Genomic DNA, 23,338 nt, shown 5'->3' on the forward strand with positions numbered 1-23,338 from the left:
GTCTGAATTATTGAACAAATCCACAAGACCTTAAAGCGACATGAGACATTCAGAGGCCCTTATGCAGCAGAGAAGCCAAAGTACAGAATTAATATTTCACTGAGCTCTGAAACCAGCATGCGTCAATCCCACCACCACTATGACGAGAAGAAACCTTGGCAGCAGATGTGTAAGATCCCTCTCATTCTGAAAGCCACAAAGCAACAAAAAATCCATACAGATCACTATTTGGTAATCACACAGGACATTACAGAAATTAGACTTTTGAATGGACTGCTTCAATATCAGTTTTAAGGGTTAACAGAAAATTAGATAAACATTTTTTGTGTGGGTGAGGATTTCATAATCTGAAGCAAGGATAATTATAGGCCTGTGCAGAAATTTACAGATGTGAGATGGAGGAGGTCAGCTGTGCTCAGTTTGGCAGATGTCAGCATTCTTACATAACCCACCTTACATAAATGCTCAGTATTGTTCCTATTATAAGTCTTGAGACTAACTCATTAGGAGGGCTAGTTGATTAATGCAGCTGCATTGGTGTTTCTGCATCCTACATTAATCAAATTAGAGGTGACATCTTTCAGAACACATTTAAGATCAGCCTGGTCAGGCATTACAAAATAGGCTGTTGGAAGCCTTTTAATGGTACTGGTACAGAAGTACTGGAACTGCTTTGTATGAATATTTTGGTTATTAATATCATGCTGTGCATATTCTCTAACTTTTTGCTTAGAAATAACCGAAATCTAGTATGTATCAAAAAGTAATCTTGACTAGTTTTATATGCTTTGAGTAAATTCAGATATCAAAAGCTGAATTTATATTAAAACAAATTAGGCCTATTTATCGCGAGGACTTCTTGAATGTTTAAAACTTACTGCTGGTGCTGGCTTTACATAAATCTGTGGAGCTCTGCTGTTAGGCATATCAAAATCTGTGTGTAGACTTGTGGTCCCATTTCAAAACCTTATTGGCAAGTTTAATCCAGGTCGTCATGGAGAAGTGCTCATGAACACGATATTGTGGCCTTCAAACTGAAACAGACAGTTTTTGTTTTTTTGAGGAATTGAATCCACCACCTGTGTTGCAGTGCTGTGACATTTATTAAAGCAAAGAAAGGAAAAACAGTGTAGCTCTGGTGGTTTCTGGGCATTAAACATGTTGACACTGCAGAGAAATATATGCAACTATATGGCAGATACATCAGTACAGCACACTGCAAATTGGTGAGTTTTTCCCCCCTTCTTCTTGGACTACAAGAATCAGCTTGGCATATCATTTAGGATTCTCTCGTTCAGATTGTGAAAGTTTTATGTTATGCTTCTTGCTAGATATTTTAAAACGAATTTAAACTCAGGTTTATTGCTTCATGCTTATATACACACTTCCGTTCAAAAGCTGGGGGTTGGTAAGATAAAAAAAAAAATATTCAACAAGGATGTATTAAATTGATTAAAAGTGACAGTAAAGATGTGTTACAAACTATTTCTATTTAAAATAAATGCTGTTCTTTTGAACTTTCAATTCAAAGAATGAAAAAATAAAATAAGCAGCACAACTGTTTTCAACATTGATAATAAAGGTTTCTTAAGCAGAAAATATCAGCATATCAGAAGGATTTCTGAAGGATCCTGTGACACTGAAGACAGGAGTAATTGCAGCTGAAATTAAATAAGAAAAAGTTTTAAAAAACATTAAAATAGAAAACAGTTATTTTAAATTATAGTAACATTAGGCCTAGTGCTGGGCGATATATCGTTTCAAACGGTAAACCAGGTATGCAAACGGTATAAATTTTGTGCCTAAGCAATGAATAATGCATTCAAGTCCTCGTGGGAAGTTCGTATTTACAAGTTGGAGTCAAGGTGCATTCAAGTCACTTTGGTCGGAACTTTTTTTTACTATACATCTACAAAACGTTGAATAAAGAATGTTTGTGTTTTTGCTTTTTTCTGTTTTTATTAAATTTATGAAGTTGATGTAAACTGAATCATTTATTATACAATATTTGGTAAACGTAACCTTTATTGTACATGACAAAAATGTTTTTTAATTAATTTCAACAAATTTACCGTAAATACAGTCGCTGGATATCTATAGTCTTTGGCTGCACTGCATCCAACATTTTCGCCCCCAACTCCGAAACTCAGGGCTTAAAGAAAATTGAGTTTCCCACTTGTTAGAACGACTGATGTTTAAGTGCGTTCAACTCCTAAATATGATCTATCTGACATGACTTGAACACACCAGTACACAGCGTCGTCAATTGAGAAAAGATCACTGTTACTAACTCTAAAGCTAATTCTTTAACTGGACAAATAAACCAACTGTCAACGGCCGTTAACAGAAGCCAGAAACGCTGAAGACGGACGCAAAGAGGAAAAAATACTGCAGCAGACAGATCAAGCACACTGTTCACGATCCACAGAAAAGAAAAATACTGAACTGGGGGTGAGGGGTTTATATGAATTTTTGAGGGGAACTGTCTTCAGAAAAAAACGCTATATTGCAGCTGTTCCATAAATGCCACCTGCTGTCAGTGAGTGAATTTGCATCTTATTCAGCCCATTTATTTTGTTCAGATGTTTTATGTTGCATAATATCACAAAGCTAATGTCAGACCATTCTGTTTTTGTTTATATTCTGAAATTATACAATCTAATTTACAACAAAAACTGTTCATGTTATCCACCTTTCTCTTCTTGTAAAAATTTGTAAAATCTATGGGTCTAGCTTCCGGTCTCATCTGCATCCAGCTATTTTAGCTGTACTAAACAGTTTGTTTTGCTGCTTTATATTGAAAATTGGTGTGTCTTACCATATAATTTTAATGTATCATCTTAATTATGAACAAGCTGGTTTGTAGTGCAAACAGTTTTTCCATTTACTACACATTTTTGTTGTTCTCGTCATTTCCCTATAGCAGCTAATGAACCGGAAGTCTTGCCCACATGCTTGCTTCCGCGTTGAAGAAAAAGGTAGAATGTTTTTTTTTTTTTTTTAATTGTGATTAAAATGCAGTGGTTCTGCAACTGTTTCGTGCATTCGAATTCATATAAAGGCACAGTCAGGGGGAAAAAACGTAATAAACCGTAAAACCGCCAGAATCCTAAAAAAACTGTGATAGTGTGCGTCTAGTGGTTCTTTGTAGTATTATATGGTCGTTGTGGTTTCTGCAATCACCGTGAAAACCTGAATTTCATAGTTTTGTGGAGAAGTTAAAAAAAAAAAAAAAAAAACCTTTTCACACTATAAAAAGAACTCACATTGTGCACTATTTTCTTTTTCTGTTTAATAACTGAATCTTTCAACAAACAGAGGAATTATTCCCTGATTATGGGGAACATTCACATCAACCACAATTACTATTTTACACTATTGTTAAAACAAATGATCAAGCCCTAAAAATTATTTAAAATTAAAAAGCATGATAAAAGCCCAAATGCTGTATTCCAACATTGTAAAAAAAAGAAAAAAGAAAAAAAAGTTGAGCCAACTTAAAATTAAGGCAACCAGCTTCAGCAGATTTTTGAGTTCTCAACTTATTTTTGTAGGAGATTCTCAACTTTTTGTTGTATAAACTTAAAACAAGTTGAGAAAACTCAAAAATCTGCTGAAGCTGGTTACCTTAAAATTAAGTTTTTTCACAGTGAAGTTACCTGAAAACATGTGGAGCTTATCATATAGGGTTTATAGATGACTTTGGTGCTTTTTGGTAATATCTGGATCCCAAATGCATCCCTTGATTATTGTATGTTTTCACTATACAGAAAAGAACAGTGTGAACATACTAAACATCTCTTTTTGTGTTCCACAGAAGAAAGTCAATCATACAGGTTTAGAACAACATGAGGGTGAGTATATGACAATTTTCATGTCCAGAAGGTCAAATTGATATTGCAGTCAACTGCTTAAAGCAGCCTGCATCATAAAATGCAGAGGAAAAGAAACACTTAATTCTGTATTCAAACAAGCCCTACGGCTCATCCCTTACCTGGTGACTAACCTTTATCTTAACCAAAACCATTTGAAATTCTAATCTGCCCTCATACCAACATATACTCGATGCAGTCCATGAATCACTGCATCTCCGCTCACAGATCAGATGTGGCCTTGTCAAACTCGCTAAAGTGTAGTGTAAAAGGAAAAGGCTGCGAGGCTTTTATTGTGTAAGGCAGGGGTAGACAGAGTCCCGCCACCAGCCCAACAGACCACACTGAACCGGTTTCCATGACAACAGAATTCTAATGACTACACCCCTGGCTTTTGCTTTGAGGAAGAACGATGCTACTGGATCTCAGCGTTTCCACACTGTGTCACACCTTTTCTTTTTCACGATAAATGTCATAGACTCATCATGACTGTTTGTATCTGACGGTGCTCCCGATATCCAGCAGCACAAGCCCTCTGAAATTTAGCCAGACTGTCTAAGTCATTATCTTTTGGTCTTGTCCTCCCCCATCCCCCATCCAACCTGCTCATGCTCTCCCTCTGTGATCTTCCCATGTGACCATAGCCAGCAGTTCATTGGCTGGCACCACGAAGGCATCTGTCCAATCGGTGTGGTTCGCTCATATAAACATAAGCAAAGCAGCATTATGATTCAGAACAGTGTCTTTCTTTCAGTGAGGAGTCAATGGGAAATACTACACTGGGTTCTACTACTTTGTTTGTCCTCATTCTCATACCTACAAGCAGAGGGGATCTTCTCCTTTTGAGGAAACTATTCTGGCTGTAGGAGCATCTGCTGTTGATTGCGTTATTTCGCTCTTGCCCCATTGACACTGTGACCAGCTAACAGTGTTTGTGGTTCAGTCCTTTTCTATATACACATGTAGTTGCAGCATTGACACACCGGACATGGCTTTGACATGTAAGTACAGAAAGCCTTTCAATGACCATATTTAATCTTAACTGACTCTACTCACACCTGAGAATCACATGAGTAGTTGAAAAACTGAATGATTGGGTGATGTTTTGTTATTGTTTTGTCACTGCTAACACTGCATGATCATATACAACAGATTAGAATAGAGTCGGTTGACAGATCTATTTAAAATAATACTTCTTTTAAAAGTATTGTAGATTCAATTCATGTGTTTGTAATGCATCACAGGACAAGGACAGCATCTTTATAAATAGATCAGGTCTGAGCTTTCCAATACAAACCCCTAAAATTATATCTACTTTGTGTGTGTGTGTTTTGGAATAAACAATTTCTGATTATTAGTCATATTTAAGGACTTCCTTTTTAGTGAAGGGGGTCTATTTATAGCTCCTGTCTTCAATAGCCTTTTGCTTTGTTTGTCACTGGGAGGGTATGAATTATTGCTAATTGCTTGATAATATTATAGGCTCCATTATCATTTTATTTATACTGGTGACTAATAGCGCTGTTATATGTAAATATTTTTACCATTTAGAGGACTCATCTGTTTATCTGGACAGGCTGTATAATAAAACTAATCTTAAGCATGGTGAAAAGAGTCAGAATAATTAATTGTCATTTATAACAAAATTTAACTTCCTGAGGGATCCTGAGATGCGTTGACATTAATTTCGACTCCACCGGGCTAGGACACCGGCATAATATTTTAATTTTATTTCCCTTTATATGTTTACTATTGAAATGTTGTTGTTGTATGCATTTGTCAATTTTATTTAATTTCTGTATTTTCTTAAATGTGTGTATAGAGTATTTACAGAGTGTTAACTTTTAGTTTTAGTTACTTTTTCTTATTTGTAAGTCGCTTTGGATAAAAACGTCTGCTAAATGACAAAAGTAAGTAAAGTAATTTATTGATTTATTTTTATTCTGTGTATAAATCCTAATATACTCCGTATTGAATATTTACAAATGTGACCAAAAAACAAGTCATAAGTGTAATTTGTTTTAAAATTGAGATTTATACATCTCCTGAAAGCTGAAAAAATTCACTTTCCATTGATGTAAGGATTTATTCGGATAAAACAATATTTGGCTGAGATACAACTATTTGAAAATCTGGAATCTGTGGGTGCAGAAAAATCAAAATACTGAGAAAAATCGCCTTTTAAGTTGTCCAAATGAATTACAAAAACTGTATTGATATATTTACAGTAGGAAATTTACAAAATATATTCATGGAACATTATTACTTTACTTTTGTTGTATTTCCAAAGTATATATTAGAATTAATTCTTCTAAACTGCAAATTTGGTATATTAAAACTTGAATGTTCTTAGACACTTTTTTTGTTGAATAATACAGAATATAAAAAGCTTTAAAAAATAAATTGCATATTAAAATCGCAATATTGGTAAAAAAAATAAATAAATAATAATTATATATATATATATATATATATATATATATATATATATATATATATATATATATATATATATATATATATATATATATATATATATATATATTTCGCAATTAGATTATTTTCCAAAATCATCCAGCCCTAATGTCAGCAACGGTGGCTATATTCATGCCAAAAGAGGAAACATTTTAATTTCACAATTCAGTCGTATATAAAAGTGTCAATTATTTTAAAAAACACCGTCTCATACACTACAAAGAACAAAACTCACTTTTCATTTTAAAAAGTCAAAATGGTGAAAAGCTAAAACCTTGAATGAATTTTGACCACCATGAATGTACTTATTGATGAAGAAAATCTTCATCAAAATCAAAACAGAAACAGATACTGTAACATGGAAATATTTCGTACAGTACAATAAGACAAAACACATGGCGACCGAGCAACTAACCATAACCAATGTATCTTCTATACAGACATTAGTTGGCCCACTCTCTTCAGTGCACTATGTCAGCATGTTTCTTCCCAGACTCTGACTGTGTTGGAGATTAGACTGACAGGGCCTTAATCCCATAGAGCTCCTCAAATCCCCCTGCCAGACCCCAGCACTGTGCCAGGCCCGTACCCAACGGCCACACGAACGCATGCAAGGTCTGAGAAACTCCATTAAGCCACCCAGATAAAGTACTACATAAGAGAAGACTCAGACTGAATAAACTGCAGTGTAGCCAACAGCAAATGATAAGTCAAGTCACAAAACCCTCTTCAACAGAGTGAACTAGAATAACAGCTGGTGAAGCCTCCAAGCCATCAAGCCAATGAAAATCAAGTCATGAATAAGGCAAAAAGATCTGTTAATTCAATTATTTGAAGAGCTATGTCTCCACCTCTTTAGGCAGAGAAAAAACAAAAAAGGTACGCCACCCAAAGCGTCACGTTGCAGTTTAACAGAGTGGACAGTGCCAGGCCTCATAGGCCCTTGCTGAAGTCAGAGATGTTGAGCCAGGATGACCACAAATCACGCCCAATGCTGTAAGTACATCCTCTTATAGTCTAGAAACCACATTCAGACCTCAAAATATAAAGCAATAAACTGCTGGTTACGAATGTCCTGTCAGACATCAGTTTCTTGTTTAGTTCATAATTAATTTTCATTAAGTGTATACTCTGTTAAATGCATCTTAGGTGGCCATTAACTAATGGACCAGCCACCATATTCCAAAAGTTTTTTTTTTTTTTCATTCCATTGTAATCCTTTTAATGGTGTTTTTACCCTAAAACACCACTCTCCTTCATGCTGCTTTTCATTTTTTGCTTTTTAAAAATACTGTGCTGCATTAAAAAAACAACAACAACAACATTTAAAGTCAGCATTAAACGGAAGCGGCAATGGTCTTAGAATAGAAATAAAACTGAAATCGAGATTAGTGAGATTATCCTATCACAAATGCTGCAATTTAATTTAAAGTATGCGCTGTGTGTTTCAGAGTGAAGTGCGGCACTGTTTTCTTACATGCAAGCAGCTCATGATCTGCAAGTGTTTGCATCATCTTGATTCATAGTAAATGCAGAGATGAAGTTTGTGTGGAGCAGCACTTGCTCTGAGTTTGGGTCATTTTAATGTGCATTAGGGAATACTTCCCATAATTGTAATGAGAAGCGTTTAACAAGAGAGAAGCTTGAATTGCTCCATGCAGTTTTCTGTGAAATTAAATTTGATGGTTTAAAATGTGAAAAAGAGATTAAGACAAGCATAAATATTATTGTAGTTTTATAGCTGTAATGTAAAAAAATTTAACTAATATTATTTTACAATAATATTGTTACTTTTATTTTAACAATAATACACTTAGTATTATACTCATAATTCTTAGAATTACCAAGAGTCAAAATGAGATAAGTCACAAAAATGTGTATTAAAAATGTCTTATTTAATAGTCATATTGATAAATGTACTAAACTGTGCAGCTCTTACATTTCTCCCACAAATTGTGCAGCCCTATGTATAGAGTGAAACGTATGGAAGGCCTTTTTTGTCTAAAATAACTGTAAGTGTGACTTCTTTCCTCACAATTCTGAGCTTTTCATACAATTGTAAGAATAAAAGTCAGAATTGGGAGATATAAACTCGCAATTGCAAGAAAAAAAAGTCAAGAATGTGAGAAGTCACAATTAGCTTTTCTTTTCTTTTTTTTCAAAGATGCAAAGTGAACTCAATTCAGAGAAAATGAAAATAGAATTTTGAGTTTGTATCACAACAAGAAAAAGTATGAATTGCGAGATATAAAAAATTGTGAAAAAAAAGTCATGAGTATAAATTTTTCAAAATGATGTGCACGGATAAATCAACTGCAATATTCTATAAAAATACAAACTGGCACTTTTGATCTCATTGTGACTTTAAAATTGTGTCTCAAACTTTGCTTTCTTTTTTATTCTGCTTCTTCTTATGTTTTTAAAAGAAAGAGTGCATTCTTAATGATGGTATGATAAGCCACTGGTTTGCTGCTGGTTCAAAGTAATGTGTCTGATTTCAATTTCTAAAGAGAACTCAGAGAGAAGCTCCAGCCAGAGGTGATCGAGCTGATTAAACAGCAGAGGTTGAACCGCCTGTGTGAGGGCACATGCTTTAGGAAGATCAGTGCTCGTCGCAGACAAGGTCAGTTACTCATTTAAAATCAGGATACAATTACATGTGCACTGGTAAACTCATTTATGCATGACAGATTCACACACAATTTCAGAAAAGTAATTTGATGGATCTGATCACCAGTTGCATAGACGTAATGTTTATGTAAACATCACATCGAATTATTTGATATCGGCTATACGTAAATTGAAGGAAGACACTGTATTTGAACTCTTCCTGTGACTTAATGTCTATTCATATTATGCACATTTTCAATAATCTACTCAAATATAGGGCATCACAGGCTTATAGGTTCCCCTGAGTACCTTATCCTAATGCTTGGTCTGTTTGATACTGCATTATATTAAAACGACTTAAGGATATCAATATATTAATAAAGATAATCTCATTCTGTATTTGGGACACACAACATCAGCCTATATACAAATGCTGCATTGTATCTCTCTCTCTCTCAAAACAAAAGAGAAATCTATATTATCATTGTGACCTCTATAATTCTAATCATGTTTGTTTCAAAACCTATTGATATGAAATATTCATCAAATATTCAGCATGAAAGGGCAGCCAGTTAGTCACAAGCGACTTAATGAGGCTTTTAATCAAAAGTGATTTTCTCAGGTCACTGCTGCTTTAATTAAAATCTGATTTTCATTTACAGTGCTATTGACCTGCTAGTGGGGGGGGGGACAACCATAAAACCTAATTGGAATGGATCATTATGAGGACAGTAAAAAGCAAGGTGCAAGAAAACAGCCAGTACATAACATGCATATATTATCTGTCTCCATTTCTCATCATCTCCTCTAGACAAGTTCTGGTATTGCCGTCTATCACCAAACCGCAAAGTGTTACACTATGGAGATATAGAGGAGTTCTCACAAGGACACATACCACATGACTCTCTCCAGGAGAAAGGTGAGCAACACACTTTTTTACTATAACTGACAATATAAATGAAATTTACTGTTGTTGTTTTTTTTTTACTCTATAATAGCTTGTGTTATTAATCGCATTGATTGTTGATGCCATACTGAGCCACAAGCTTGGACTAAACATCCTTATTTTAGATGTTCATAGTAAAGCAGAACACAATTTCTACTGTTTGAAATTTGCTAACACATAACATTTTGTTTATATTTCTAGTGACAGTAGCAGATATCAAAGCAGTGGTCACGGGTAAAGACTGCCCACACATGAGGGAGAAAGGAGCACTTAAGAATAAGGTAAGAATTCATTATTGCAAATAAGCTCACCAGACAGGACAAAGGTGTAGTAGTGGATTCAAACTCAGAGTATGCAAGGCAGGCTGATTTTACTGAAGAATGTTGAAGAAACAAATTACATGCTTCATCTCAAGTTGATAACTAGTCAAAAACAACAATAATAACCACCTCTAGACAGAACAATGCAAGAGTACAACAGTGGCCTCAAACAGGTACATCAACAGCTGAAAACAATTAGCAATTAATCTAGCAATGCCAATGAAGTCAAACTGACGCCATCTAGTGGTTAGATGTGGATGTTAGATTCTCTCTCACTGATTGGACTGTTTTTGAAAATGCTGCCACCGATCTGGACAAGCTCACAGAGACTGTAACATCTTATATCAGTTTCTGTGAGGATATGTGCATTCCTACCAGGACTCATCTAATCTACAACAATGACAAACCATGGTTCACGGCCAAAGAAGATGCTTACAGAAAGGGGGATAAAGTCTTGTATAAACAGGCCAAATACACACTGGAAAAGGAGATCAGAGTGGCAAAGAGGAATTATTCTGACAAACTAAGGAACAAATTCTCTTCCAGTGATCCTGCTTCAGTGTGGAAAGGTATGAAAGACATCACCAGTTACAAGACACCATCCCCCAGAATCAACAACTGGCAGACAATTTGAATGTCTTTTGCTGTAGGTTTGAAAAAACAACCCACACCCGCCCTGAACACCTCTCCACACAAGCATCAACACCTCAAGCAACCCCCCTCTTCCCCACACCTACAATTCAAATCAGTGGAGATGTCGTGTGCCAGGTTTTCAGAAAGAACAAAAGAAGGAAATCACCAGGCCCAGACGGTGTGTCACCAGCCTGCCTAAAAACCTGTGCTGACCAGCTGGCCCCCATCTTCACACAGATCTTCAACAGATCACTGGAGTTGTGTGAAGTCCCCTCATGCTTCAAACGCTCCACCATCATCCCCGTCCCAAAGAAACCCAAAATTACTGGACTTAATGACTACAGACCTGTGGCTCTAACATCTGTGGCCATAAAATCATTTGAAAGACTGGTTTTGGCTTATCTGAAGGATATAACTTGACCCTTACTGGACCCCCTGCAGTTTGCCTACAGAGCAAACAGGTCTGTGGATGATGCTGTCAATATGGGACTGCACTTCATCCTGCAGCATCTGGACAGACCAGGGACTTATGCGAGGATCCTGTTTGTGGACTTCAGCTCCGCTTTTAACACCATCATCACGGAAACCCTTCAGAATAAACTAACCCAGCTCTCCGTCCCCACCTCTGTCTGTCAGTGGATCAACAGCTTCCTGATAGACAGCAGTTAGTAAAGCTTGGTAAATTCACATCCAGCACTCGTACCATCAGCACTGGAGCTCCACAGGGCTTCGTACTCTCCCCACTGCTCTTCTCCCTCTACACCAACGACTGCACCTCTAAAGACCCCTCTGTCAAGCTCCTGAAGTTTGCAGACGACACCACACTGATCGGCCTCATCCAGGACGGTGACGAGTCTGCTTACAGACAGGAGGTTAAGGAGCTGGCTGTCTGGTGCAGTCTTAACAACCTGGAGCTTAACACGCTCTAAACTGTAGAGATGATCGTGGACTTCAGGAGAAACCCCCCTGCACTCCCCCCACTCACCATCATGAACAGCACCGTGACTGCAGTGGAGTCATTCAGGTTCCTGGGACAATCACAGTGGGACAATCACATTGTCTTTATTGTGAAAAAGGCCCAGCAGAGGTTATACTTCCTTCGCCAGCTGAGGAAGTTCAACCTGTTCACAGGAGCTGAAACAGTTATACTCTGCCATCATTGAATCCATCCTTTGCACTTCAATAACTGTCTGGTTCAGCTCAGCTACCAAATCTGACCTCAGAAGACTACGGAGGGTAGTCCGGACTGCTGAGCGAATCATTGGTACAACCCTCCCCACTCTCCAAGAACTGTACTTATCCAGAGTGAGCAAAAGGGCTGGTAAAATCACTCTGGACCCCTCACATCCAGCACACTCCCTCTTTGAACTGTTACCGTTTGGCCGACGCTACAGAGCTCTGAGAACCAGAACGACCAGACACAGAAACAGTTTCTTCCCTCAGGCAATCCATCTCATGAACACTTGACAATAAAACACGGAACACACAACTCTATTATTTATTCACCACACTTACTTACTTTGTTATTTATCTTTTTTTTTCATTTCAAATTTGTACATATCAGATCTGTACATACATAATTGTCTATATTATATATTGTGTTTTTGCTGTTTTGTACATTGCCTTTTGTACAAAGGCTATTTGGATATTTGTATTATTCTTTTATTATCTGTGTCCTGTTGCTGTCTCTCTGTTGCACTGTGGAGCTTCTGTCACTAAAACAAATTACTCGGTGTAAACATACTTGGCCAATAAAGCTCATTCTGATTCTGATTCCGATTCTGATAAAGGACTAATGGAGTAAATTTAAAGCAAAAACGTGTTCTGTATGAATGTCCCCTGGCCATCGATGTCAACAGGACAGGTGTCTTTCTGGACTTTCAAAAAAGAAGAATAAATATGTTTATAGTTGAAGCGGAGTTATTGTTTATAGTCAAAGCAAACAGCAGGCAATAAGGTAATGAAATGAGATAGAATTTCTTGTCGGTAACTTTTGCACAGACACACACACACATACATATTACGTTCAGCGTAACGTAACTAAAGTGCTGTTGATGTATTCTGTGTGTATGTGTATGTACTGACGACAGATCTGCCATGTTCAGGGCATTAGAAGAGCCAAGCCGACACACCTAAAGTCACAGCCAAAGAAATCATATTTTACCTGAATTGTTGAAGTTTTCAGTCTGCTTTATAGCAATTAAAAATAACTTCTGAGTACACAGACCGCAGGCAAAAACATTCAACATGACCAGCCTAGTCTGATTCACGAACAATTGACTCAAATGAAACATTCAACCGAACTACTGTTGAATTCTCTCAAAATTTGAGTCGTATGAATCAGTTCTTTTAATGAAAATTCAAAAAGAAAAATAGGTTTGAATCAGTCTGACGAATTCAGACAGACGAATCAGTCTGACGAATAAAGCACTTGCACATCAACATGTGCAAGTGCTTTATTTTGCTTTATTTTCAGGGATGTCAGCGGTCTTTTTTTAAATGAAGCCGATTTTGTCATTATAATTAATGTTAACAATGCACATTTGCTGATAAATTTGTAATAGATGAAAGGATATTCCTTTCTTAAGACTTAAGCATATTTTAAAAACTTAATCAGTATCAGCAGCACTCTATAGTTCTAAATTGACCTTGTTGGAAACTCAGCACTCCAGCTGGGTGACTTTGGGTGGAGGTTGTAGTGGTTACAGAAGCCATCTGTTGTGCAAAGGCACCTGTGGTAAAGTTCAGCTGGGAGTCGTGGGAGAAGAAGTGACGTCAGGTACTCTGGGCTTGGAGATTATTATTCTTTGTCTGCTTTTCAGGAGCTGCTGGAGCTGGCTTTTTCCATTCTTCATAACTCTGATGAATATCTGAATTTCATTGCTCCGGACAAGCATGAAGTGAGTAGACCTATATCACAGCATTAAGAGTATTTCTTTAATACGGTGATATCAGTTATACCAGTTTTATCACTCATGCACTGCTTGAATTCATGTATCATCCTTAATAATACTATCTTGTCTTACTGTTTTTTTCCCACCACTAGTACTGCATTTGGACTGATGGCTTGAATGCTCTTTTGGGAAAAGAGATGAGAAGCGAACTCACAAAATCAGATATGGACACTCTGGTTACTATGGAGCTGAAACTTCGCCTTTTGGACCTTGAAAACATTCAGATTCCTGACGTCCCCCCTCCTGTTCCCAAAGAGCCCAGCACTTACGACTTTGTTTACGACTTCAGTCAGCAGCACACTTGAGACTGGAATAAAGCCCTTACTCATGCTGATAATCAGCTGTAAGTAAGGAGTGCTCACTTTTTCTCTTTTTTTGCTATTCCCGTTTAATCTTTTTCCTCTCGTATGGACAGAATCATACATTTTCCTCTAGATTGTGACTATGATGTGATGCTTAGTTTCCTATTTCATTGAAATGCCTCATAACTTTACTGTTCTACAAAGAAGAAATTCACAGTAACATTTCTTTTCAGTCATCGGTTTTAATGAACACAACTTGGTATCATGCACAACATTTTGTGTAAGTAGAATGCAAATCAACAAAATACTGAGAATTGATTCGTTTCATAATCATGTAAAATAAAAATCAGAAACTACATTAAGTCATGAACATATACTCAGAACTCACAGGACTGTTTCAAATAAATGTGCTAATGATTGATTCCAGAGTAATCAACTTAAATCACACTCAGCATTAAAGTGCAAGTTAATAAATTATTTACAATGTCAAAAAATCTGTTGTTCCTCATATACACACACAGGCTACAATTATTTGATTTTCTAATGCTTTAGTAGCAAGGGTTTTGAACATTATTTTAGTCTTTAAGAAAAAGACCTTTGGCTTCCTTAGTTGCATGCCCTTTCTCTTTCAAAACATGTGACAACCACACTGCCACACATGAGAAAGAGACATCCAAAACACTTCAACACAGTTGCAACACATTACAGTATTATCTGTTACTATCAAACTATCAATTTGGCAGGATATTGCTCATAATGTTCACTCATAAATTATTTCTTTGTTGAAAAAAGTCACTATCTGGAATTATATGCCCTATCCAAGTCAAATATTTATTTATTCTTCCCAATTCAATCCAATCAGCCTGTGTTAAGCCAAATTTATATCACATGGATTGATTTTTCAAACTTTACCCAACAAAAGGCCTTGACTTTGTTTTGTGTTGCCTTTAAAATGACTCTGTTCAGACACATTCTTTCAAACATTTGAGCTAATATTTATTCTTCCCCGTAAGTTAGTATATTCACAATTTAAGGTCACAGATCAGAGCTTTCTGATAAACAGTTCCTATGAGCAACTTTCCTCCATATTGTGTTGCCACCGAAGAACCAACAATCACACTGCCGTCATCTGAATATAACTGAGTCACCCTGGGCTTTTCAGAGAGAATGTTTTCAATCCTGATAACCTACAGGAGAACATGGAATTACTGATAATGGAGAAAAATAGGAATGTCAAATTGCCAACAAATAAAATGAATACACATTCTTTAATAAATATCTATTTGCTGCATACAAGCACAGAATACACACACACGCACCTCAGAGCCCGGTGGATCATTTGGATCACTAAGCATGAATTTGAGACCACTTGGGTGGCAGCCAAGCCATAGATCTCCAGATTCACGGTCCACCTCAATGTTGTCACAGAGTGACCCCACATCAACCTCCTGGGTACGAAAAATTACCATGCAGTAACATTAACACATTAGCAGTGTATTCTCCTAAAAAACCTGTCATAATGTTTGTTTATTTAAAGCTAACATCCAATAAAGCTAAAATTCATAATATTTATTATGGGATACAAATATCAAGTTTTGTGTTTACCTTTATGTGAGACAATATGGTGTTTTTCTGTATTTCCACGACACAAATTTTGTGCTTCAGAATATTAGACACATACAAATGCCTGAAATAAATTATGTTACTTGTATTAACAACACAAGAGGACATGAAAAATGTGTTGATAAAACTATATTATACTGAGCTTTAATCAATTAAAATTCTTGACATTTTTCTGATACTTGCCTTTTGTCAGGGGAGATATTTATGCCGTTGGCAGATGGAAACCCCCCTGCCACAACCTGCACGGTCTGAGGGCTGTAGTAGACGACGTCACACCAGGGCAAAGACAGAAACCGCTCCACAAGCTTGAGAATCCCATTAATGAAGTAATGATCATTGGTGGCATAAAAGCTTTCGGTCCCCACAGCTACTATATCATTCACACTAATAAATGCAAATAAATAAACTGGAATTTAATTTCTGATCAGGTTTAGAGTTACAGAAATATTTTTAAATATACAGAAATAAGCACATACTTGTGCAGGAGTTCATGCTTGACGGTCTTGATGTATTGAAGAGCATTTTCATTCTCAACAAATCGGAAAATCTCCACTTGGCTTTTGCCTTGAGGATGATTCACAACAAACAGGTATATGGCACCATCTGTAGTGAGAGAAGAATTCATACTTGATTAGACTTCTATCAAAGGTATACATCTGGGATTTAAAAGTGAGGATCAAATTGACAATGTAAAATATCCTTTGACCACAAGGTGGCTAGTTTTCCTTAGTTTTAACATCTCACAAGGAAACTTAAAAATATTTGTGTGTAGTTACAGTACATTACACAAATGTGTGTATTACTACAAAATGCAGTTTTAGATGTCATACATTCATAAGTGTCTAAATTCTATAGAACTGCTCATGGAACATTTAAAACATCTAAGGAATCAAGAAACATTTAAAAAAAAAAAAATCATAACTACACTGCATGCAACCCAAATTAATGCTAGAAAAATGTGTTAACTTCATAAAAATGGCAAACCTTTGTCATCCGTGTACACGCTGATTCCATGTGGATTAAAAGAGCTTTTGTCAAAGTCTCCCTTGATGTTCAGTGCTTTAATTTTCAGTTCAGAATCCAACAGATTCAGGGTGTAGATCTTTCCAGGGTCATCTGAATAGGATGGTAAGCCTGGATACTTCAAGCCCTGTGATTAATTCATCACAATTCATTAGGATGGCTTGACCGACATCTATTTACAACAAGTGCAAAAGGCTATTTTCACTCACTCTGTCCACCTGCTCAGACAATTTACCCTTAGTACAAATATCACTTCAATTTACACTTTGTACGAATACAATAAAATTCCGTTTGTATCGATTTGCACTTGATGCAAATGGTATCTACCACTATGTACACTTTTACACTTAGTATAATTAGCTGCTGGCTTAATATGTATGCATTTGGTGAACGTGATTTCACCAAGTACAACATGTTCCTGACTCAACATCCTTGTTGATCCTGGAACAACATCCCAATCAACCAATCAGATAAGAGTGATCAATTTACAGGAAATGTCCATTTTAGGCTTTCAAGGGTTAGGTGCTTCTGCACCCTAGTTATTCAGCTATCATTTCCCTCTGATTGTTGGGATAAATTATGGTTAGGGTTAGGCTTAGGGGTGGGGATAAGGTTGACCTAAGTTTTTTGACAGTAAAGTTGTTCCAGGATCAACAAAAGATGTTGATCCATGACCATGTGTATTTAACAGCTGAACAGACATCATTAGCATTGATTCAACTCTAGCCTCATTCTGCACTGCATAGGAAATACATTTTGAATATATCTAGGACTACTCACACCTTGTAATTAATAATGACATATATCTGATTAACTAATCAAAATGCTTAGTCATAGTTTTATGACATACAGTGCTCAGAAAAGCCAATCCATCGTCAAGTATCGTAATATCTTCAGCCCCATACTCTGTTGAAAACAGAAATAACATCAATGCAGTTCTTATTTTAACTGTTAGAAACATAAACACATTATTTAAAGGTGCCATAGAATGAAAAACTGTCTTTACCCTGGCATATTTAAATAATAACAGTTCTGTACATGGAAATGACATACAGTGAGCCTCAAACACCATAGTTTCCTCCTTCATATGTAAATCTCGTGATTAAAAAAGACCACTGAAAAACAGGCGAATCGAACATAACACCGACTGTGACGCAACAGTCAGGATCACTACGCCCCCAACATTTGCATAAACCCGCCCTTGTTCCAAGCCGGCCGAACCATCAGAAGCTCTGCAGGTATTGTAAATAAACAAGCGCGGACAACAGCGAAAATAACACAATAAATGTTATGTTCCAGGCCGTGCAGGGGGTGTGAAGTGCAGGGATGGGTTGGTGTCTGTATTCAGAAAGGCACAGAAAGAAAATAACGCGAGCCACTAAAGGGACATGGTTAGCTCCTTGCTAGCGGTAGCCTGTTACAGTACATAAGATTTCACTCTCAGTAAGGAGAGATGAGGATGATGGCGAATGACTTACAGATCCTGAGCACCACTGACAAGCATCTGATCTTGTGAAATGTGTGGTAAGTACTGTTGCTCCATAATGTAAACAGTTTGTGTGATCGCGTCTCTTGAAAGTGAAACTATAACGCAATCGATGGATCGTTCAAAAGCAGTTTCAATGCCTCGCATATTAATAACGGCTCCCTGATGCCCGCGTTTTATATACAGTATAATTACCCGACGATATAACTGCGAGAGAAAGTATTTAAATATATATTTTCCTCCCTGTGCTTCCTTCTTGCTGATGAGCCGTACTGTGAAACAGCCAATCAGAGCAGAGCTCATTATTATTCATGACCCTGCCAAATAAGCCAATAACAGACCGTTTCATTCTAGGCAGAAATCCTAGGGTTGTAAATGGACATGTAAAATCGTTTCTGGAGATTTTTTGCCCTTACCTAAGCCACATACCTTCTGTGTAGATATCAGAGAACAATTTAAAATACTGTATCAATGCATTCTATGGCACCTTTAAAACAGACGTGACACCTAAGCATACAGTGTGTCTAAAATGTATCTAACTTACCAATGCCGGTGTTATGGATCAACTGGGGATCGTGTTAACTGGGGACATGCGCGTGCACGCTAATAGTTTTACCTGAGTTTCCAGCAGACGTTGGACCTCCACAGATTCGTCACAGGGAATTTTCAACGGAACAGATTTCAAAGCTTTCCACATTATTTGTGAATGTTTTGTATTATTGGACTTATGTATGGACTTTGTATTATTGTATTATGTTCCCCTGTCCATGTTCAAATGTATCTGACGCGGTTTAAGGGAAGTCTTAATACGTTTTCAGGTCACGTCTCAGACCACGCCCAGATTAATTTGTTTAGGCTATCTTAAATTCGTTTCAATATATATATATACAGTGTATATATATATATTCTAATGACAATTGTACATTCATTAAATAAGGTGTTACTTTGTTTCTTTGCAACGCGTGTGTAGGCAGTTGTTCAAAAATATTACTTAATTTGTGTAAATGAATTCGAGCATCAATATTGCTGTGGTCAAAAGAATGTCAAGCATTTCATTTTCTTTCTTTTTATATTGCTAAAGAATGAGCGATAAACAAGCTATAGTTTTGCATTATGCATATAATTTCGAATTAGTGACAGATAAAATGCAGTGAATTATGCTGAATAGGGAATGTTCAACAAACGTATATACATAGTTAGGTGTTGAGGCAAACACACACACACTTTTACATTTATTCATTTAGCTGGCGCTTTTATCCAAAGCGACTTACAATTGCTATATATGTCAGAGGTTGCACGCCTCTGGAGCAACTAGGGGTTAAGTGTTTTGCTCAGGGACACATTGGTGTCCCACAGTGGATTCGAACCCGGGTCTCTCACACCAAAGGCATGTGTCTTATCCACTGCGCCATCACCACCCCACTTTTAATAATACATAGCTTAAAGCATCTTTACATAAAATGCTTTTTCTTTTTTTTTACTATGAAGAGAAATCTGCTGTCAGAAATGACTGTTGATGTAATGTCCATATTGCAGAAATGTACAGTTTTATAATAGAGGTCTGTCAAGTCAAGTGAGGTCACCTTTATTTATATAGCACTTTATACAATACATATCGTGTCAAAGGAGCTTAACAGTGTTAAATACTGAAATAGTGTGTCAATGCAAAGAAAGTTCAATTCAGCTAAAGCAGCTCTAATATGAGGACAATAGTAAACAGTCAGTTTCTCAGTTAAAGTCAGTTCATCGTTGATTCAGTGCTCAGTTTAGTTGTGCTGATGACTGTCGAGGTGAAGAGGTCTTCGCAGGGGATCTGTCTGTAGGGCACATCTAGTTGACATGGTCTCCACTGACATTCAGAGATGTCGTGGTCTTCTCTACCCAGATAGCACACGTACGTCTGCAAGATGTCTGTTAAAGATCTATTGATCTGGAAAGCATCTGCTGTTTACAAACGTCTGGCATACGTCTTTCAGATGTCAGTTTTACATGCATTCTAAATCATAAACATCTTAAAGACATCTAATAAACGTCTGTTTGACATCTGATAGGAAACGTCCTATAGACGTATTGCAGATGAGCAAACACCCTAAATAATACGTCTTGCAGATGTAAATGCAGACATCAAATAGACGTCTCGGAGATGTACGTGTGCTATCAGGGTAGGAGCTGATCCACCATCTGGACTGGAAACGGGCTGGGTCTGGGTAGTGAACATCATTCAGTTAAGCACAAACATGTTTAGGCAATGATTGTGATCATAATGATTGCAATATAAGGATAATTTAGCAGTTTTGCATGTTGATTCGGAGTTGGGATCATAAGTTTTTTTGCAGGGGTTGTTATCTCTTCACAGGTGTTAGTGTCATCTAAAATCTTCAGAAAGGCTGAATCCAAATGTTAGTGAGGTTCTTACCACTGAAATGAAGATAACTGGCATAATTCAAAATTATGTATATATATATATATATATAAAGAGGCCCACACTCATTATTTATGAAACTGACAGACTTCTTTGTCATATTTTTAGTTCAAGAAGTCTGCAATAAAGTAAATATTGGTTTTCCTATTCTAAATAATGTTTGGGAGAGAGGTATCATATTTGTGTACGATGCCAAATGATTATGAGGTTAGTGATGTATACTGTCTTTTGCAATATTAGCCATATATGTAATTATTCATCATCAGAGTATCATGCTCTGCCTGTCAGTCATGAAAAAGTTGTGGCTGTTGAGTGATTGTCACAGGACTTTCATAAAAAAGACAGTATGGAAAATAGAAAAATAAGATATGAGGCAGAAAGAAAGATCCTACAGCATGGCTCACTTTTATTAGACGCCTGTCAATCACTTTGTCACCTTAAAAATGTAAACATTCCATACATGTGACATATCGCTCACACATATTGTGGAAAAATGCCTTCCTGTGTTCATCACACATACAGTATTAAAGAGTTGGCTTGAATCCTGCTCTGCTCATAACATGTTTGCTCTACGGTCGGAAACACAAGCATAGTCTGGCAAGAGACCAGGCCTGTATGTAAAATGAAAAGCAGGAGTCGTGAACTTAGAATTAACTTTAGACAAAGTGTTCTCTACATGTTCAATGAAACAGAGTCACAACATTTATATTCAAACACCTAACTGAGCATAATATACAGTACAGACAAACGTATATAAAATGAAGTTAATTTAATTGATTATATTACTATAAGAAACTGAATACAGCATTGTTCTGAAAAGAGTTCTAAGCCAATGCAAAATGTTGATTTCGGATCAGTCACAAATCCATGATGAAACTTTATGTCCAGGGAAGAGTATACAGAGGCACCAGAGCTGACTGTACAAGAGATCTCAGATAATAAAATCAGCAGAGCAAAATCACACAAACTCAAGCCAAAGTAGCTTATCTCTGTTTTTTTCTTCACACCCCTCCCCCCTCTCTATATAATCACTCAGAAAAGAAATAATTTGATTAAGAACAATCGTAAACTCAATGAACAGGCTTGTCAATAAAAAAAAAATATTGACTTTGCAATTCATGTTTGTTTTAGGTCTACTGCTAATTTTAACTTAATCTAGGCCCATATCTGTTCATTATAACACATGACAACACACTACAGACACAATGTGATCCAGTAATATTGAAAAGAAAATACTTCCATTTGTATTTCAGTTCGTAGTAGAGTTTGATCATCCATTGAAACTAATGTCCCATGTTAAAGTGGGCGTGGTTGTGAGCGTGACTCCGGAGCATGGTAAACTTCCCAAAAACCGCGGGACATACACAGGTACGGACATCGCGGAATCAAAACGCTTTATTATGCTTGATGCCAATGTATACAACTGGTGAAAAACGTTTTTTAGTCTATGATCCGTAGAATATCTCAGTGACGAATCTGTCGCCGTCTAACATCTGCTGGAAATCCAGGTAAACATTTTAGCGTGCACGCGCACACCCCCAGTTAACACGATCCCCAGTTGATCCATAACACCCTCTATTAGATGGCAGTTAGGAAGGTAGTTTTGGGTCAGTTCTCTGGAGTAAAGCAATACATGCCTGTGGAGAGGATCACATTTAAACATTTATTATCGTTTGCGTGACTGTTTAAATGTTTGCATTAGTAACTAAAAAAACAGCCTGACATTCAAAGCAATAATTATATAAATGCGATTGGAAATATCGACCAACCTAAGTGCAACGAGCCTTTCTCCAACAAAAGCTGCCAGAGCAATAACAGCTAACGAGAAAACTGCTAACTTGCCCATAATGTCTGAAACGCTCGTAAACAACGTGTTTCAGGGTTGCCAGGTCCGCAAAACCAAACCATCCGATTTCTAATCAAAACTGACCCAAACGCGATTTCCCCAAGGGTTTCCCCTCTGTCAGTCTCCTCTTTTGTCAAAATCGCGTTCCGGGGAGATCGATTTAACCTGCTACACCTGTGTCAAAGTATCCTAATTCCGCTGGGAAATCACGGACTTGGCAACACCGTGCCTTGTACTCCTATTATACGCGCCTTGGACTTTCCATAGAAGTAGCGTGTTGAAGTAGCAGCCTGTATCTCTAGATGGGAAGTTGAGCTTTTTTCCAGAATGCTCCATGCTAACACAAGACGTAACGTTAACCGTTACGTAACATATTGGTAATTTTTGGTAATTTCATGACTTACCAATAGGCAACGTAACCACGACGTCGTATGCACGTAATTTCATTACCATCCCATTACCAACTCACAACGTCGTCAATACGTCCTCCTAACGTAACAAGATAACCAAGAACGTCCCAGATAGGTACTTTAATCGTAATATGTTGGTAATTTAATGCCTTACTGACAACGTAACTGCAACGTCGTATGCACGTAACCTTTGTACATTCTTTCTTTATATGTTCTCTGATTACCATAATGCTATTTAATTAAACTTCAGACACAAGATTGAACGTTCCTTAAAGATAAAATGTGTTTCTTTTCACCAAGTCAAATATGGACGACTGCTTTTAATATAGGAAGTGAAGAAATAGATGTAGAAATAGTTTCAAGTTATGTGCGGTTTACTGTCACCGCACAACCACAACATCCAATAGATTAATTGT

At 36.9% G+C, this 23,338-nt stretch overlaps 2 protein-coding genes across 3 annotated transcripts; one reads left to right on the forward strand and one right to left on the reverse strand.

Annotated features, from left to right (window-relative positions):
• Positions 1-1,060: 1,060 nt before the first annotated feature.
• LOC306877631 (engulfment and cell motility protein 1-like) lies at positions 1,061-16,777 on the forward strand. Of its 2 annotated transcripts, none has more exons than XM_079429496.1 (8): positions 1,061-1,226; positions 3,818-3,854; positions 7,207-7,343; positions 8,858-8,970; positions 9,769-9,876; positions 10,105-10,184; positions 13,679-13,756; positions 13,903-14,600. In XM_079429496.1, exons 2-8 carry the CDS (start codon positions 3,849-3,851, stop codon positions 14,113-14,115), a joined length of 735 nt encoding a protein of 244 aa, XP_079285622.1. In that variant the 5' UTR covers positions 1,061-1,226; positions 3,818-3,848; the 3' UTR covers positions 14,116-14,600. The 2 variants fall into 2 exon arrangements, with proteins under 2 accessions (XP_079285622.1, XP_079285623.1); XM_079429497.1 differs by lacking the exons at positions 1,061-1,226; positions 3,818-3,854 and adding exons at positions 4,606-4,873; positions 15,929-16,777 and having other exon boundaries at positions 13,903-14,153.
• LOC306878545 (serum paraoxonase/arylesterase 2-like) lies at positions 14,343-22,633 on the reverse strand. The gene is made up of 9 exons (XM_079430980.1): positions 22,436-22,633; positions 22,158-22,303; positions 17,609-17,706; positions 16,720-16,885; positions 16,212-16,338; positions 15,919-16,119; positions 15,718-15,799; positions 15,432-15,560; positions 14,343-15,299 (listed from the first exon to the last, which is right to left on the reverse strand). Exons 1-9 carry the CDS (start codon positions 22,510-22,512, stop codon positions 15,135-15,137), a joined length of 1,191 nt encoding a protein of 396 aa, XP_079287106.1. The 5' UTR covers positions 22,513-22,633; the 3' UTR covers positions 14,343-15,134.
• Positions 22,634-23,338: the final 705 nt, after the last annotated feature.

The sequence above is a fragment of the Barbus barbus genome (assembly GCF_936440315.1).
Source record: "Barbus barbus genome assembly, chromosome: 12".
Lineage (NCBI taxonomy): Eukaryota > Metazoa > Chordata > Actinopteri > Cypriniformes > Cyprinidae > Barbus > Barbus barbus.

Excerpts from the sequence above, each read along its gene's own strand:
- LOC306878545 (XM_079430980.1), bottom strand. The coding sequence starts at position 22,512 with ATGGGCAAGTTAGCAGTTTTCTCGTTAGCTGTTATTGCTCTGGCAGCT. Across the intron at positions 16,120-16,211 it reads AAGCATGAACTCCTGCACAA|TGTGAATGATATAGTAGCTG; the intron begins GTATGTGCTTAT and ends TGCATTTATTAG. Across the intron at positions 15,300-15,431 it reads ATGATCCACCGGGCTCTGAG|GTTATCAGGATTGAAAACAT; the intron begins GTGCGTGTGTGT and ends GTTCTCCTGTAG.
- LOC306877631 (XM_079429496.1), top strand. Across the intron at positions 7,344-8,857 it reads CACAAATCACGCCCAATGCT|AGAACTCAGAGAGAAGCTCC; the intron begins GTAAGTACATCC and ends CAATTTCTAAAG. Across the intron at positions 10,185-13,678 it reads AAGGAGCACTTAAGAATAAG|GAGCTGCTGGAGCTGGCTTT; the intron begins GTAAGAATTCAT and ends TCTGCTTTTCAG.